Below are 15,524 nucleotides of genomic sequence, written 5' to 3'. Positions count from 1 at the left end.
GTGCCGATGAGGAGGCATAAACTAAGTCAATGCGGGAAAAAGTGCGGTATGTTGTAGAATGACAGGTTAATTCCCGATCAAGTGGGTGGAGGTGGCGGCCGACATCTGTAAGAGCAAAGGTGGATGCCCACTGGGAAAAGCCGGTAGTCCGAGTGGCACAGGGATGGAGCCTGTCCAGGTCCCAGGATGGTGTAAAATTAAAATCTCCCAGTATCATCACATTAGGGACCCCGTATTGAACAACCAAATGCATAATTGAGTTTAAAAGCTGAAGGCCAACAGGTGGTGGCACAAATAAACCCACAATCACATAGGCTACGTCTGTTATGGAAACATGGAGTAGCACATATCTACCTCCCAGGTCAGTTTTAACATCTAGGATAGTACACTGTAAGGACCTGTGAACAAGGACACTCACCGCCCTGGCATCGGTAGAATAAGTCTCATGGTAATGCACATTCACCTACGCCTTTTTAAGGCTTATTAAATGGGAATCCAGCAAGTGAGTCTCCTGAAGAATGCATATGTGGGGATTAAATTTGCAAAGGTAAGTAAATACCAGAGATCTCTTCACAGCAGAAATAAGGCTGCTAGCGTTCCATGACAAAATAGAGAACTTAGCCATATAAAAACATAATATAAGGAATCATAGCGAGGGACTTGCCACCCAGTTAAAGGGGGAGCTATGCAGGGAGCAACACGTCCAGACACGGATCCCCACAGCGCAATACTAAAGTACCAAGTAGAAAAGTTGGGACTTTATATGAGAGACATGGGGATTATTCATTATCTTTATTCCAGCTTTATACATACCATATGTATCATCTTGTACAAAATTCATGCCATTTGTTTTCCATTATAAGTGCAATAAATGTGATATTTTATTCTACCAACCCTGTCATGGTCATGTCTCTCATATAAAGTCCCAACTTTTCTACTTTGTTCTACATGATTTAGGGATGGAGTCGCAGGGTTAGTCCCACCATGCGTCTCATTTAAAGTCCCGCCTCTCCTCCCCCCCCTTGTCCCAAATGATTTAGGGATGGAGAGACATGACCTCTACTGACAGGTTTTTGCAGCCATGTGATTGTGCATTGACTGGGTGCGATGGTCCTTGTCCCCCAGTGTATACTGTGTCATACAGACTGGGTCTGGACCAGTTGGGGGCTCTGCGCACCCCAGTCAAGCACACAGGCTGTAATATACATAATTGATTTCTTATGTCTTATAGATACACAATATACTGTACACATGTTTGACAATCAATTGGCTACTTTGTCTTGCTGCTTTGCATGGATGCTCTGGCACTGCTGGGTGGCCGGCGGGCTGTTTCCCGTTATCCCCCTGGGAGCTGCGATGCGTGCTGTATGCCCCCCTCCCTTTCTCCCCTGCTCCGGAGGTGGGGGGGGAGCCACCACGCATCGGCGCCACGCTCTGCGCCGGCGTGTGACGCCCACATGCCGACGACTGTTGCAAATCTCAGTGCATAAGAGGGAGTCTGCCGGACGGTCCAGCATGTCTGCCGTTCCTGCGGCTCTCTCTACATATGCACTGACGTGACGCTGGACGTTTTGAGGCGGAGGTTCTTGGCGGTGGTGAGGCACACCTCGTTCAGCTACAACTTTCGGTACTTACTCTACTTACTTTTTTCCCTTTATCCTTATCACTTGGTGGGTTAACACATTATTCCTGGACTATTATTTACTTTGCATGACTACCCCTTCGGCATATTTAGCCAATCAGGGGGATCTAACCCCATTTTCACTATTACTTGCACTTAATTAATTTCACTTTGGAATCCTGCTTTTAATTGGATACTCATTCTTTGGGCTCTCCACAACTTCACCTTCCCATCACTATATACTTTCCTTACTCACCTTAGTGTCCAATCTCCTAACCTTCAACAATACCTTTTTTACACTCTTCTTTCAGTCACATTCTCATTTTATCCTATACATGTTACAGTCTATATCCCACATATATTTTTTTAATTTTTAAAATATCATGCAAGTAATGTTATATACAATATATAACATTTACTTTCACCATTTTTCTTTTCTTTATTCCATAGCTATACTCTATATACATTCCATCCCCTTCTAATAATTTTTTACTCGTATTATGTAAACTGTACTATGACCCCTCACACGTCATATATACATTACATCCCCTTCCTATACTTTTTACTCTTATGATGTAAGCTATATTATGGCCCTTCATACGATATATATTTCTTTACTATTTATTTGTAATCATTGATATAGATACTTGTTACCATCAAGAGTACAACAGTTCCTTCTATCTCACATTTTCTGGTGTGTGGCCCCTTCTGCTATTGCCGCGATCCTCAGCGTCCTCAGCTCCCAGGGGAGACAATTGGGTCCTTTCCGCCTCCAGTGTCAGCCGTTGCCATGGCTACCATGTAAGTTGGGATTGTGGGGGCTATTCCTCCCTTCACTCTCCCCCTTTTCAGCCTCCACTAACCATCATCCTTTGTAATACCTTATATGTATATTGTCTATTTTTAGATATGGATCATGCATCTGCTCTGAAGAAGTGGCGGGATTATGTCACGAAACGCGTCAGCTTATGATGTTATGACTTCAATACTCCTAGTTTATGGATGTTATGACTTTACTCCAATACTCCCATGGTTGTCAATTGCTATGTTGGTTTCTTTGAAGCTGTTCTGGGGATTATTCATTATCTTTATTACTCCAGCTTTATACATACCATATGTATCATCTTGTACAAAATTCATGCCATTTGTTTTCCATTATGAGTGCAATAAATGTGATATTTTATTCTACCAACTCTGTCATGGTCATGTCTCTCAAATAAAGTCCCAACTTTTCTACTTTGTTCTACATGATTTAGGGATGGAGTCGCATGGTTAGTCCCACCATGCGTCTCATTTAAAGTCCCGCCTCTCCTCCCCCCTTGTCCCTACTAAAGTACCATGTATACCATAGAAGTGAGGCAAAAGAAAATGTAGTGCAATCCAACATACTATTTTAAAGGAAAAACAATAAACCAAGGGAAAAAAAACAGTAATGCAGTTGACAATGGCCGACCAACCCAACCCCCCACCCTGCAATACCCAGAGCCTTGAGCAGCGCCTGATCCCAAAACTGAGCCCCATAGGAGCTACCAACTTATAATAAGGGGTTTTAACCCAACAAAACACACAGTTGAAGGGATTTCACACAAGTTTAATCATAGTCCGAGGAACAAACGGTCTTCCAAAGGTAAAAAAAATAAAATAAGCCCCCTTTTTACAAAAAGGAGATGCTGGAGTCTAAAGGATAAAGTATATTTAATCACCTGGGCCAAGCCAGGGGCACAAACTCGAATGTTCAGTTGATAAACCAGTGTCTCCTAAAAAGAAAAGGTTAAACAAAAGGGAGGGGGGGGGGGACGGACCTGAACAAACTGTCACAGCAATTAATACCTCCTGGCAGCATGAGATAAAAGGCAGGTGGTAAGTGTTACATTAAGTAGAGGTAATAGCAACTCTAGTAGGCCCTGCAACATAGGAGAATCCCCTTTAAAAAAGCAGACCTGGGAGACAAAACCATCCTCACGCAGCCGAGTTCAGCGATGCAGGGGCACAGTGTCTAGCCAGTTAGCAGCCTGCTTGGGAGAGGTAAAAAAGCAAACTGTTTCTCCATCAACCACACAAAGTTTAGCAGGAAAAAGGACTCTGTACTTATTGCCATTGGCAATAAGGATCGGCATAGCTTCTGCGTCTCCACTGCGTAGTCGGGAAAGATCAAAAGCTTGCTATTACAATAGGATACATTTCCAGCAACCTAAACAGCCCGCAGCACTTCATCCAGATCCCGATAATTCAGAATCAGGGTATCTTTCTGGGCCAGGCCTCAGCGGTACCCAATGGGCGCGCTCCACAGTATAGTAGGGGGAGAACTGGGCCTCTGGCAATAAGGAGCGTAACAGTTCTTCCACAAACAGTCGTGTTCTTCACTTCAGCTCCCTCCATCATACCAACTATCCTGAGATTGTTCTGACGGGTCCTGTTTTCTGCATCCTCAGCCCTGTATTTGAGCGCTCTCAGCTTGGTCAGCAGGGAGCGGAGACTCGTAGAGTGCTCTGCCACCTCGTCCTTCACGTGGCCGACTCGCTGCTCCGCCAAGGTGAGCTGAGACCGGATCTTATCAAGGTCTTGCCAGATTAGACCAATATCCAGCTGTATGGCCTCTATCTTATTAGTCAGCACGGCTTGGAAGCCATGAGCTCTGCAATTCCGGGCTTAGTAAGAGCAGCCGTCTCCTCTAGGTCCATCTAGGAGGCCATGTTAGAGTGGTGTGCGGGATTAACTGCCTCCGGAGTCGCAGTACTGGGTATACTGTCTGCTTCTGGAGAAAAGTGGATTTTCTTACCCCTCTTCTGTCGCCCGGAGGTCCTGTTAGACATGTAGCGCTGTAAAGAGCTGTTCGTCGGTGATAAAAGTCACATACAGGAGAAAAACAGGATAATTCTTCAGTAGAGCTCCGGGAACACGTCCTTTCAGTCGGACATCTTGGTAACTGTTTTTGGCCTGTGTGTACCTAGCTTAAAGCCTCGTACACACGCAACGAATTTCCGCCGACCGGTCGTCCATCTTTTGTCCAGAGGGGGGTTTTGTTGGTTGGAATGTGCTCTAGACTGCACACGAATTTTGTCGACCGACAGAATTCTACTGCAGAAGTGATGTCCTGTGTTGGTTTGCTTTCTTTGTGTTCTTTCTTCTCTGAGCATGCCCAGTCTTTCTCATAAGATTTTTCCCTGTCGAAATCTGTACTGACTGCACGAAAATCAGACGTGTTTTGACGGAGGACAAAAATTGTATAGCCTGCACACCAGAATTTTTTCGGCCGAAAAGTCTGAGTCAGTTGTCAGAAGCATCATACCAACAAGCCGAAAATTGGCAGATCGGTCGTCGGACGAATATTCACGGCCGAATTTCGACTCGTGTGTACGGGGCTTAAGTCTCATAGTAATCGTACAGAGCTAGATTTCATGTGTTTTTTTTTTTTTTTTTTTCTCTCTATTCATACATTTTATTAAGGGTTTTTTTTTTTTTTTTTTTTTCACATTACATTACATATGGGCCCCAAACAGTGGGCTTGTAACAAAACCACACACAAATGTTAAATATTTTAAACACCCAGTACAGGTATTTAAATGCACTCAACTGTTGTGCTCTGAACCCTTAAAGCAGTGGTTCTCAACTCCGGTACTCAGGACCCACTAACAGGCCAGGTTTGCAAGATACCTGAAATACATCCCAGGTGATATCATTTGCTGCTGAGTGATTGCAGTACTAGTCTGCATCTCCCCAAGGTAATACTTAAAATCTGGCCTGTTAGTGGGTCCTGAGGACTGGAGTTGAGAACCACTGCCTTAAAGGATAAGTTCGCCTTTAAAAAAAAGGGTAAAAAAATGTGCCTTTTATTATTTTTCTACATTTTTTTATTGGGAGCCTGAAAAGCATGGCACCCGCTCTTGCAGACTGTGTGTAAGCTGTTTGGCCGCACATCATACAGCTAAGCAGTTACACACTAACAGGTAGCATTAATGAGCTACAACTTCGCTCAACAGCACCATAGTAGTTCATTGAGGACTACAATCCAAAAGCTGCAAAGAAAACATGGAAGACTGTGAAGGAAGGATTTTCTAGGCATCTGGTATAATTAAAATATTATTTATTAAATTTCACATAAAAAGCAAAAAACATATAAAGAGACAAAAAGCGCACACAGACATTGTATTCAATGTAAAAACGATTAGGGCTCAAATATGGGCTCACTAATCATACGTGGAACATACAGCAGTTCTTGCAAATTCTATTTTATACACAGATAACTGTTATACAAATCCTTGATAGAGTAGAGGACTTGTAGCATCAAGGAGATCCTGCCAGTGGTTGACCCAGAGTATAGGTACCGTCCAGCCAGGGTCAGCTGATGTTGATAAGTTGTAACAGTTCACCTGCTTAACATGTTTTGCCTCTCATTAAGGCTTCATCTGGAGCTTGTGTATGAGTAAACTCTGTATATTTATTGTGCAGGACTCATATCTCTGCAACATATTTTGATAGTAACAAAGAGACAATCATGGGTTACTCAGAGCTTGGTATCTTATGAAATCTGTATTCAAGTGTAAAGCTGCCCCAGGGGTAGTATATACCTGGCTGCCATCGATGGATCAATACAACTTAGATGCTTGCATGTGCGCATTTAAAATAAGCCCATAAATTAGGCACTTAAGTTCTGTCTTATACATCCATGATGAACTCTCCGGATGGGGAACCGCCGCCAAGTTGGTCCTGCACAATAAATATACAGAGTTTACTCATACACAAGCTCCAGATGAAGCCTTAATGAGAGGCGAAACATGTTGAGCAGGTGAACTGTTAAAACTTATCAACACCAGCTGACCCTGGCTGGACGGTACCTATACTCTGGGTCAACCACTGGCAGGATCTCCTTGATGCTATACGTCCTCTACTCTATCAAGGATTTGTATAACAGTTATCTATCTGTGTATAAAATAGAATTTGCAAGAACTGCTGTATGTTCCATATATGATTAGTGAGCCCATATTTGAGCCCTAATCGTTTTTACATTGAATACAATGTCTGTGTGCGCTTTTTTGTCTCTTTATATGTTTTTTGCTTTTTATGTGAAATTTAATAAATAATATTTTAATTATACCACGTGCCTAGAAAATCCTTCCTTCCCAGTCTTCCATGTTTTCCAAAAGTAAACTTTAGGATGTGGCACAAATACTAGTTGACTTGTATGCTCAGACTGCTGCTGTCTGAAGGCATATTCCATTTCCAACAAAAGCTGCAAAGGCTGACAGACCTTGTAATTTCTATTCGCAGAACTCTTTGCAGAGTGTGACAGAAAGCAGGGGGAGAAGATCCCTTGCCGCTTGTCACAATGGGGAGCCGGAGGGGGTGAGGGGGCTGGTGAATTTGTAACATGTTACATCTTGTATATGGGTGTAACATGTTATAAAAAGGTGAACTTATCCTTTTAATCTACAGTTGTTGTTACTGCTCTATTGGTAAACCAGTGTGGAGCTTACAATATCACTTCACTTTAAACTGTTAAAGTACCGGTATCCTTTTACCATGTTTTTGTTGCTCTTCCTTTGCTACACTATTCAATACCCATTGTAATAAAGAAATTACTCTAATTTTGAAATTTGCATTCCTTATGCCATACAACCATGACAAATAATAAACACAGATAAAATGAATCCGGTTTGTAGTGTGCGTGTTTATTTATGTAATATGTAGCTTGCGTCCTACAAAAAGTATGAGGTCAGTGGTACTGGAGGGAAGGAGAATCAAGCCTAGCTTAGTAGTTTATCGAGAATTAATTGTGTAGGAGCTAACTTATTGATCTCCGACCAGTTTTTACAACTTTTAAAAAATTTGATAGGGCAACACCATGCTGGTACGCCTATTTTTCTCACAACAGCGTTTCCACTGATTGTGAATGGAGGAAGCTGGTGAAATCCAATTTTGCACTAAATGTTTATGTGCTATAAATCAATGAAGAATAGTCGTATGCAGAGTATACTTCTCCTCATCCAGCCAGTGCAGTACACACAAATCTTTGGACCAGGTAGCAGATTGGTATTAAAAAAAATAAAAATTGTATTAATGGTGTCAAGAGTAAATTTCCGTTATCAAAAAATGTTCAGCCATTTCCAAAGCAAATGAATCATTGCATCTGTGTCCACCTCACATCTTGTGCACAATTTATGCCATCAGAACAATTTTTATGAAAGAATGAGTTCGCCTTACACCTTGTGCAGGTGTAAAAAAAATGTGCATTTATAATTTTTTTACACTACAATCTGTGAGGCATTGCACCCGCGATCAGCAAATTTCAGGTGCAATGCCTGGATCCTGCAGACACTCTTTTAAGCTGTCTGCTCCTACCTCATAAGGAGAGAAAGTTACTGAATGGCAGGAATAATCAATGGCCTATGAGCGTGATCACCAGCGCCTTTGCACTTTATTGAGAACTACAAGCCACAATGGCTAACTGTACTTTGTAGGAATTCGTTCACAGGAAACTGTGAATGCATGACACAGCGTTGTGGGTGGAGCTCTGCACAGCATCGCTGTTTTAAATACTGACAGCGGGTGCAGGGAGAAACTTCCCCTCTCCCCTCCTGCTGTCACATCTAGGAGGATGAAGGGGAACTTGCAGCAGGAGCTGGAACAGGATACATGTTCCAAAGACAAATTTGGCCTTTAAACAATTGTGTAAGTTTCTGTGTGTTGGAGAGTGAAAATTGAAACACATTTAGGACATCTGTCCAGTCATCATCAGATATGGGTTCGATATATGTTTGCCAATGCTCCCTACAATTAGGAGTCATACTGTTCATAGAATGCTGTAGTAGAGCTTTATACATTAGGCATGGAGGGAACAGTCGAAGGCCGCATGCCAGGTTTGGTTTGTGCTAGTATTGCATGATGCAACTATTAGGCATCCCAAATTCTTCCCTCAACATTTGGAAGTCTTTAAAGGGTAACTCACTTTTGAGGGAAAAAAATTCCCCTCTGGGTGATCTATGTGCGCTGCAAGGATTTTAACAAACCGATTCCTACCTTTTTGTTGTTCTGAAGAAATGCCTGTCTGCGTGTATGTGCAAAGTAAGTGTGAATGTGAGTGATTTTATAATTATCTATCTGCTGCTGCACGTACAGGTTTCTAATGAGAAAAGTGGCAAAGTCTGCATCCCTTTAGCCCAGGTTCACACTGTTTTTAAAATATGCAAGTAAAGCTGACAGATCCTGCACAGGTGTCCATGGAAATCCCCCCCCCCCCCCCGAAAAATCACCAAAAGTAGTATAGAAACTACTTTTGGGAATTGGTCGTCGCACCGATTCGGACAGTGCAATTGCCTCCAATTTTACAATCGCATGTCAAATCGGACCGATGTGAACGTGGGCTTAGAGTGACTTCTAAAAAAAAAAAAAAGTGCAGCCTTCTTGTAAAGTCTGTAAGCCAATCACACAAGCAAGAATTGACATTTCTAGGATGGGAGAGGGGAACACTTTGTACACCATCTGTTTACAGAACACTTCCAGGTTGCCATATTGCATTGCATTTTAATGAAAATTACAGAGCTGCAGAATGAAAAGACTTGTGTAGCAATTGCAAATGGCTCCTGCTGCTGTGTTAGCCAATGAGGAGAGAGAAACTGCTCTCATGAACATTGCTGGATCGACTTGGGGCTTGGGTAAAGTATAGGGGGGTTGCACCAAGAAGCTTTTTTACATTAATGCATAGAATGCATTAAGTTAAAAACCCTTGGACTTTTATAACCACTTTAATTTGGGAGGCAGCAGGCAGGAAGGGTCCTGGGATGGAGTCAGTAGGTAGTAAAGTGGATTTATTCCAGTTAATTGCGAAGTCCAAATAGATTTTGAATTCCTCAATTAGTCCCATCAATCCTTCAAGTGAGACAGAAGTGTCACCCAAAAACAGGGCATTGTCCACATATAGAACTCATTTATCCTCAGATCTCCTCTTGTAAAACCTACTATAGTAGGGTCTTTTCGCATAGCTGCCACCAATGGCTTGATTGCCAGAGGCAAGAGTAGACTTCATTTATACATGCTTCACCAAAACATTGACTGTCCTTAGCACAAAAATGTTCATGGAATGGTTGTGTTTTAGTGTTTAGTCCAAAGGTTTATCTGTGTTCATGTTTTTCTGTCCCCAGAAGAGAAGAAGGATTTTGACTTGGTATTTTTCAGTAAGCGTCTTGAAAAAGCTCTTGAGGCAGCAAAGAAAAAACGGACAGCACCAAAAGTCCGGCAGCCACGTGAGAAAAAGGCAGCAAAGCCACGCAAGAAATCGAAAGGTAATAAATAAATCTTAATGTTTAAAAATTGCTAAGGAACCAATAGAACATTTGGATAAAGATTGTCAAATCTTTGTTAAACAGATGGTTGACCAGATTGGTGTTTTCCAAGGGTATCTATATTTTCTGTCCTTTAGCAGTAGTACATTTGTGTACATTCTCATTAAAGCATGTTTTAAACGATCAACAGCCCAAAATCGATATATATTTTTTTTTAAAAGATACTGAAGGTTTAAAGTGATATTAAGCACAAAATAAAAAATGTATTGTAGCATACCAATTTGTGGTGGCTGCATTCGTTTACCTTTTTTAGCCTTTTTTACCTTTAGTTTTACCTGGTGAACCTGCCAGTAAGTCTGTTTTTTTTTTTCCAACTTCCTTCAAAGCAAAACAAAAGGCAGAGATACTCCCCTTTCTGATGGTCCCCAAGGTGCTGGCATCTTCTCCTGTGTGCTGGTATTCAGGCCTCTTCATTGGCTGCACATGCAGGAGCTATTTAAGCTGGCACACAGGATCGGGCCGGCTGCTGTAAGCTAAGATGCACATACACAGCTCAGCTTACATTCTGGGTATCACTGTGATCAAGCAGGTAGGTGAAGCTCATTGCAGAAGAGAATTTGTATGTCTCTTTTGCTATAAAAAGCCTGCCTGCTCACAGAGAGTTTCAGCTGAACCTTATTTCTGCTTTAAAAGAGCAAGTTGTCCAGTTAGTGTTTAGACAGACCATTTACCACTGAACCCCCCCCCCCTTCCTCTTACCAAATTCTCTTTGTTGTGAGTCAGTTAGCTTTGGACTCATTCATTTTGTACTGCTCTGTCCTGAAGCTGGGTTTTTCAGATGTTACCATTTATACCACTATTAAAGTGATACAAAAGTCTATTTTTTTTTTTTTTTTTGAAAATAACAAAAGTTTTATACTTACCTTCTCTGTGCAGTTGGTTTTACACAGAACAGCCCGATCCTCCTCTTCTCAGGTCCCTCTTCGGTACTCCTGGCCCCTCCCTCCTGCTGAGTGCCCCCACAGCAAGCGGCTAGCTATGGGGGCACCTGAGCCGAGCCACAGCTCAGTGTGTCCATTCAGACATGCCCCCCCCCCCTTTCCTCATTGGCTCATTGACTTTGACAGCAACGGGAGTTTATTGCGCCTGTTGCTGTGTCTCAGCCAATCAGGAGAGAGCGTTCCGGACAGCCAAGTCTCTTGTACAACATCGCTGGATTGAGATGAGCTTAGGTAAGTATTAGGGGGGCTGCTACAAACGGAAGGTTTTTTTTTTATCTTAATGCGTAGAATGCATTAGGATAAAACAAAACCTTCTACCCTTACAACCACTTTACTGCCCTAATGAGACTGAATGCTATGGTATAATTCCTATATACCAACAAATTAACAATGTGCAGGATTCAATAGACCTGTTTTGTTTATGCAGAAACTTTGTTGTGACTTCCTCACCATATGTTTTAAAGCAGGGGTGGGGAACCTACTGCCCGCGGGCCGAATGCGGCCCCCGAAGCCATCTGATCCGGCCCTGCCATTGGGCTGCCTCCGGAGGGGAAGGGGATGGGGAGTGCCTCCTGATTACACACAGAGCGGGTTCCTCTGCTTACCCGGAGCGGTGGCTGTCATACAAAGTCACGCCTCCTACCTATGATAGACAGCACAGGCGTGACTTCGTATAAGAGTGCCCACGCCGGGTAAGTAGAAGAACCCTGCTCTGTGTGTAATCAGGAGGCTCTCTAATCCCCATGCGCTCTGCATTGATGGGGGCGCTAATCATTCTGCATTAATAGGGGGCGCTAATCATTCTGCATTAATAGGGGGCGCTAATCATTCTGCATTAATAGGGGGCACTAATCATTCTGCATTAATGGGGGCACTGATCACTCTGCATTGATGGGGGGGCACTAATAATTCTGCATTGAATGGGGCACTAATCAGTCTGCAATGATGGGGGCGCTAATCACTCTGCATTGATAGGGGGCACTAATCACTCTGCATTGATTGGGGCACTAATCACTCTGCATTGATGTGGGCACTAATCACTCTTCATTGATTGGGGCAATAATCACTCTGCATTGATGGGGGGGGCACTAATCATTCTGCATTGATGGGGGGGCACTAATCATTCTGCATTGATGGGGGGGCACTAATCATTCTGCATTGATGGGGGGGCGCTAATCACTCTGCATTGATGGGGGGGGCGCTAATCACTCTGCATTGATGGGGGGCGCTAATCACTCTGCATTGATGGGGGGCGCGAATCGCTCTGCATTGATGGGGGGCGCTAATCGCTCTGCATTGATGTGGGGCACTAATCGCTCTGCATTGATGTGGGGCACTAATCACTCTGCATTGATGGGGGGGCGCTAATCATTCTGCATTGATGGGGGGCACTAATCATTCTGCATTGATTGGGCACTAATCACTCTGCATTAAGGGGGGCAAACCTGGAAAACCAGTTGCCAGTAGCAACATCAATACCAGCTAACATCTCACACCTCACCAAAGAGAAACAGTTGCAGCTATCACATTAGGGGTGAGTTAATTAAATGTTTGATCAAATATAACAGGCACATTTTTAAGTTGATAATTTTGTAAGGCCCCCGAATGATTTTAAAAATACCCAAATGGCCCTCGGCAGAAAAAAGGTTCCCCACCCCTGCTTTAAAGATTGTAGTATGTCAGAATTGTTCAGGAATGTGATGCTGCTGTCCATTGAACTGTACTTTCTTTTTCTTTTTATGTTTGAGTTTTTTTGTGTTTCTTTCTTTTTGTTTGTGTATGTTTTTGTAAAACCTTCAAACATTTTAATAAAAAATATTTGATCCGAAAAAAAAAAAACTCTGCATGATGGATCACCTGGTCTTTCCAATAAGATATATTGAAGGGAAAATTTGGATTAATTGGAGTTCAGCTTCATTGTTAAGTCCATCGAAATCTGCTAGTTCATCTAGTGCTACCCTCTCCTCAAACTGACAGTGCCGCTGTACAAATATGTCTCTTTTGCTCCTCCATCCAGAGTGGAGGCACCTTAAGACAGGGGGGTTGTTATTGGCCAGATCACCAGGTTGAAAACCTAAGAAAAAGCCACTAAATTTACAAATTGGTAAGCTGCAATATATTATTTTTTTAAATATATATACACATTGTATTTTATGTATGTATTTGAGCTTGAACACCCAAATGTGGTGGAGGGCACTCAACACTCATATTAGAGTAGTGACCGAGTACTGGAATTACAGCAAGTAGATATTGCTGTTTCTGTTCAAGACGTAATAATCCAGGCAATGTAAACAGAATGATCACCAGATCAGGAAAACTGGCAGGTAAATCATGCTTTTATGTGTTTTGTGCCACATAAAACACTTTCTCAAGAGCACGAGTCTTCTTCGCAGTTATAAAAGAAGTTTTTAGTTAAGTGGTAATCCTTCAGAATACATAGCATGCTATTTTGGTTGAAATCAGACCTACCCAGCACCTGGTGTCTGCAGAAAAGTGAATGTACATCGTCTCACCTTGAGAGGTATAACTTGCTTCTTATTGAATATTAGAAACCAGGAGCCGTCCTCTGGTTGTCAGCTAATGTGTGTAGAATTTCAAAGGTTCTTACACTGAAACGTATGAATTCTTATGTGCAGATAAAGCTGCAGCAGAACATGCTCTTAGTGATGAGGAGATGGCTATGCTGTCAGATGGTGAAGGAGCTGATACTAGGACAGAAGAAAAAGAGAACAAAGGCTCTGTGAGTGTTAAGGAATGCTTGTTGCCATCAGACAATGTCCCTGGGAAAAAGAGGAGGAACCGAAAGAAAAAAGACACTAAAGAGCCAGAAGAGGAAACCCACGAGTCCTCACCTGAAGATATCACTACATTGCCAAAGAAGCCCAGAAAAAGTGAGTGCTATACTCATGTGTCTTGATAATTTGTATACAAAAAAAAAAAACAACTTGCTGCTGGGAATAGACCAGCAAACTAATCCTTATATGATGCAGACATGTTGCATTATAATTCAACTGCCCAGTAACTAGCACTACTGAGACCGGTAATCAATAATATGCCAAAGTCCTATATGTTGATGGAAAAATATGCCTGTGCTGAGCTGTAGGAGAGGATTAAGCTCTGAAACCATGCAATAAGGATTGAAAAGCTGAAAGTGATACTAAAGCTAAACATGTTTTTAAATCTTTTTGCATTAGGGTAAAAAAAAAAAAAGTTCTATATTGCTCTGTCCTCCCCTTCCCTGTATGAAGGGGAAGAGAGCGGAGAAGAGATCCAGTGCTGTGCATGGTTGTATCTCTTCTCTTTCTCTCTTCCTCTTCACACAGGGACTCTAATTGAAGCAGGAGCCACTGAAATTTGTGCCAGAGGCTATGGACCCACCTCTGTTGTCTCATTCTGCTAAGGCTGCTGAAGGCACAGCTAAACTGATACTTTATAGATGGTGGTAATTAGTCACATGATGATTGCTTTATGAAAGTAGAACAGGGTGGCTTCACAAGCGTCCACAGCTTCCATCATGTTGTTGGACAATCAACATCTGTCTGGATACGTACCATATTTATTTTATTTATTACAGGTACTTGTATAGTGTGGTCAGTTTACGTAGTGTTTTACATATATATTGTACATTCACATCGGTAACTGTCCTCAATCTAAGGTCCCTAACTCGCATTCATACACAAACTAGGGCCAATTTAAACAGGAGCCAATTAACCTACCAGCATGTCTGGAGTGTTGGAGGAAACAGGAGGAAACCTAGCAGGCACAGGGAAAACATGCAAATTCATAGCAATTTTATTGCACTAAACCCACATCCTGAAAAACTATCAATAAATTGTGTATTACATGCTTTTCATACTCCCTCAGTCACTATGTGATTTGTTTTCTGTTTTCTGCTTTTGATCCTGCTACTCTGTTTTGATCCTGCTACTCTCTATTTCCACCTTCTGTTCATGTCCCCATTTAAGCTAGGGATTATGCAGTTGTGGTGGAAACCCTGCACATGCTCAGTTTTCTGTGAGTTTCTATGCTGAACACTTCCTCCCTATCTCATCTGAACAGCCCATGTGACTATAGTCACACATGTGGGCGTATACACAGTGGTAAATGATAGCCCACTCCTTCCCTCCTCCTCCATGTCCACTAACCAGCTACACAATGGGGGTGAGATATTGCATGTTGATTGATGGTGGCTTCACCTCCCTCTTATTTTAAGACACAGGCTGGAGGGGCATGACAGTCTGTGACTGGCAGAAATCTGCCCACACCATGTTATTTCCAAAAACTAATACAAATAGATTTTGAAATCAAATCTTTGTCAATTTAAAACCATTCATTGATATTATGTATTTTACTCTGTATTCCAAAGATTGTGTTTAACATGTGACCAGTAGCAGAGGACTAGAAGCTCCTTCTGCTTATGTTTCCCTGCAGACAGGCTGGGATAGATCTGGGTCATGTGACAGCTGTATATCAATTAAAAAGTTACTTCGATTTTTTTTTTTTTTTTTTTTAAATAAAATAATTTCAGTGCCATCATCCATATACAGAAATTGAATTGACAATGTCAATTATACAGTGTGTGTTTTAGTTTTACTTTAAGGTGACGGTGTTGTTTGTGTGTCC

General features: G+C 42.2%; 1 protein-coding gene across 1 annotated transcript in view; it reads left to right on the top strand.

Annotated features, from left to right (window-relative positions):
• Positions 1–15,524, top strand: part of BDP1 (BDP1 general transcription factor IIIB subunit) — a 219,527-nt gene that overhangs the window by 49,910 nt on the left and 154,093 nt on the right. Inside the window, exons 9-10 of the mRNA XM_082243266.1 lie at positions 9,760–9,900; positions 13,538–13,792. Coding sequence (XP_082099392.1) covers positions 9,760–9,900; positions 13,538–13,792 — 396 coding nt within the window. The remainder of the gene's footprint in view (positions 1–9,759; positions 9,901–13,537; positions 13,793–15,524) is intronic.

Source organism: Pelophylax lessonae (assembly GCF_965119305.1).
Source record: "Pelophylax lessonae genome assembly, chromosome: 1".
Lineage (NCBI taxonomy): Eukaryota > Metazoa > Chordata > Amphibia > Anura > Ranidae > Pelophylax > Pelophylax lessonae.
Note: the sequence above shows the minus strand (reverse complement) of the source record. Positions and strands in the feature narration are given on the sequence as shown.